At 55.7% G+C, this 3,082-nt stretch overlaps 1 protein-coding gene across 1 annotated transcript in view; it reads right to left on the reverse strand.

The window, feature by feature from the left end:
- Positions 1 to 3,082, reverse strand: part of TRIOBP (TRIO and F-actin binding protein) — a 20,549-nt gene extending 17,467 nt beyond the window's left edge. The window contains exons 1-3 of the mRNA XM_010005829.1: positions 2,969 to 3,082; positions 1,508 to 1,641; positions 1,029 to 1,140 (exon numbers count right to left, since the gene is read on the reverse strand). Coding sequence (XP_010004131.1) covers positions 1,029 to 1,140; positions 1,508 to 1,641; positions 2,969 to 3,082 — 360 coding nt within the window. The remainder of the gene's footprint in view (positions 1 to 1,028; positions 1,141 to 1,507; positions 1,642 to 2,968) is intronic.

Genomic DNA, 3,082 nt, shown 5'->3' on the forward strand with positions numbered 1-3,082 from the left:
CGGGGCGGTGCTCTGGGACGGGGAGAAGGCCATTACTGGGGGACCCAGGAGCAACGCAGGATGCCACCACGTCCACAGAAAAGCAGGTCTTCAGAGGAGAGCTATAAATGGTCCAGGAGGGCAGAGATAAAATCCAGACTCCCTCCAGGCAGGGTGGGAGTGCTGGGACACAGTGCTGTGAGCTGAGGGCACACCAAACCATGCAGATAGAGAGCACCCAGGAGACCCACATTTCATTTTCAACACACACAGAGATGCCATCTCTGGGCCTCATCCCTTCACATGGTACCCATGGAGGTGCTGAATGCCTCCTGGGACCAGAATTGGGTCAAGAAATGCTAAATCTAGATTGAGATCTGCCGTGAACTTCAGAGACCCCTGGGTGAAAAGCAAACCAGAATGAGGATCTCACACAGGAGCAAATCAAGAGTACCTGCTTTCAGTGGGTAGATTTCTTTCCTAATGTCCTGGGGCTCGATTCTTACCCAGGATCCAGAGGGAATGGGCTGAGCCCACCTGGGTCTGTCTTCCTGCAGGGCACGTGGCTGTACCTGCTCCCTGCAGCCTGTGTAGCTCATCATGTCCCATTTGCCTGATCCCAAAGTGTTGTCCCACAACCGGGTCATTTCCCCATCCTGGGAGACAAGATAGGGCAAATCTCTGCAATGGGAACTGATAGCTTTTGTGGGCTGGAAGGAGGTAAGAACACCTACGAGAAGCTACAGCCCATTCAACCCAAAGCTGCTGGTAACAAGAAACCAGGAGAGGAGCTAGGTGAGCATAAGTTGACCCCAGCTCAACATTAGTGGGCATGGCAAGAAACAACATAGTAAAGTCCGCACGGGGGAATCCAAAAGTGAATCTCATGCTCTTTAGAGGGAAAGCCTCCTTTGTGGAGACTAAAGGTCTCAGCTAACCCCCCTTTGCATCTCAGGACTTTCTGAATGTGCCCAGCAGAAATGGCACTGAAAGGCTGGGGGTGCTGGGGAGACCAAAATAACCCAAACCACAAGAGATCCCCATCTCACCCTGGCAAGTGCGGAGCTGGCTTCAGCACAAGCGCTGGGGTCGGTGCCGGTTTCTCCGTGCTCACCCTCAGCTCCGGGGCTGAGTGGGGGATATCCCCTGCTCTCATGCCAGCTGTGGGGCAGGGAGAGAGGACAGCTGGTGGTCAGCACATCCGGCATAGCTCCGGGGTGGGTGGCAGTGCTGGCAGCCGAAGCCACACCAGCTCTCTCTCTACTGGATGAGCAGAGGCTGGCAGAGCCCATTCTGGGACCACTAGCCTTGCTCTAGAAGCAGTGAGGACCAAGAAGACTCTTTTGGTGGCCCCCTGACCTCTAATTGGCCAGCAAAGAAGAACTCAGAGAGCATAGCATGGGGTTTGCTCAGCCCTTTTCCTGCAGAGCACCAGGGAGAAGGCATCTGATTCCCCCTTGCTTGGCTTCCCACTCCCCCTCCTCCATTCTTTCCACCAAGGGAGCTTGTCAGAGCAGCTGGTACTCACCCCTCCGTCTCCTCTGCTGGGCCCACGCACAAGTACACCTCACACTGGGGGGCTAAAATGTGGAGAGCATCCCAGGGCCCGCCTGGGTCTGCATCGCTGCCGGCATCACACCCTGGAACCTCCACGGCACACTCCTGCAAGGATGAAAGGGGTGCAGTGGTGCTGTCAGCATGGTGAGGATGAGGAGAAAGGCTGCCCTTTGGGAACACCGGTTTCTTCTACCTCCTCCGAGAGCAGCCTGTCCCCCAGGGCTCTTGATGCCTCTTCCAGCCCACAGTTGAGATTTTCCTTCTACTTCAGGGGGTGAGAGAAGTCTAGCACGCTCCTATTTGACGCTGAATGCTGCAGGCATCCCAGAGACAGCGTGTGTGGATGAGGCTCAGGGAAACTGCCCCCCCTGTGTCGGCGCTGGTGCTGCTGGCAGCCTCTCTCCTTCGTCACCCAGATAGCCCAGGGAAAGGCAATGGAGCCAAGATGGAGGGTAATTTTTGCAGAGAAGGCTGAAGCCTCAGCCCTTGCTTCTCTCTGTCAGGGCTTGCAGGTGTCTCAGCATCCTCCCCAGCCCCATTACCTGCAGGGCTTATGAGCAGTGGGGGAGGAGGCTCTGGAAAGCTGGCTGTCCATTCTGCTTTCCCTCCCGCATCTCACCAGCACTGGGATTCACTCAGAGGCGACAGCTCTGAGCAGATCGCAGGCGAAGGGCTGAGGTAACCTTAGAGGGCCCGGGGCCAGGGGGAGAGAGGGAGAGGGCAAGAAAGAGAGAGGGCGGCTCATTACTATTTCATCATGCCAGGCCAGTTGCTCCTGGAGGACGGCGAACAACACGAAACCCTTTGTGAATATGAAACCAGCTGTCGCCCGGTCAGAGGCAGCCAAGCGGCCTGTGCTTCCAGCCCTGTGCTGAAGGACTGTGTTGGACTGAGGGCACCCAGAGCCCTAAGTCCTTTGAGATTTATCCCCCTCCTGCCTTCCTCTCTGGGAACGGCTCACTGCAGCTTCCTCAGAGACAGGACTCAGCCCAGCCCTAAGCTGACAGCTGGGGGCCACAGGGACATCCACAGGACCACATTTTAGGCGAGGCAGGCTGTAAATGCCAGCAAACATCAAACAGATCAATCCAGGATGGGTTCCTGCTGTGCCATTCCCCACTTCCCTCCTTGTAGCTTTGCATCTGTGACACCCTGCTTTCCCTTCCAGGATCTATCAAGCCCCTCTTGCTCAGTGTCTAGCCCTTTCCAGCTAAGGTGGCTCCCAGCTCGGGTCTGGGCATGGTTAAACGATGGATTCCCATGCATGGAAAGTCTCTCCCCATGCAGCTTTCCCCCAAAGACATCCAGGAAGGCCAGCTGAGCCTTTGTCTTAGGGATTTTCATCTCTACAAAGACGCAGGGAGTCCCAACATGGAACAAATAAGCTCTTAATTAAGTGTTCATAGCCTCCAGGTGAGATGGAGGAGCTCACCTGGATAGAGTGCTCGTGAGCCCCTGCGGCTTGGAAACAGTGCTGGCACAGGCTCTTTGCAAATATGTTGGCTTCAAAGTTCATGCAGGGCACATCATCTACCGAACCAGACAT

This window comes from Chaetura pelagica, unplaced genomic scaffold (genome assembly GCF_000747805.2).
Source record: "Chaetura pelagica isolate M959 unplaced genomic scaffold, ChaPel_1.0 scaffold79, whole genome shotgun sequence".
In the NCBI taxonomy this organism is placed as follows: domain Eukaryota; kingdom Metazoa; phylum Chordata; class Aves; order Apodiformes; family Apodidae; genus Chaetura; species Chaetura pelagica.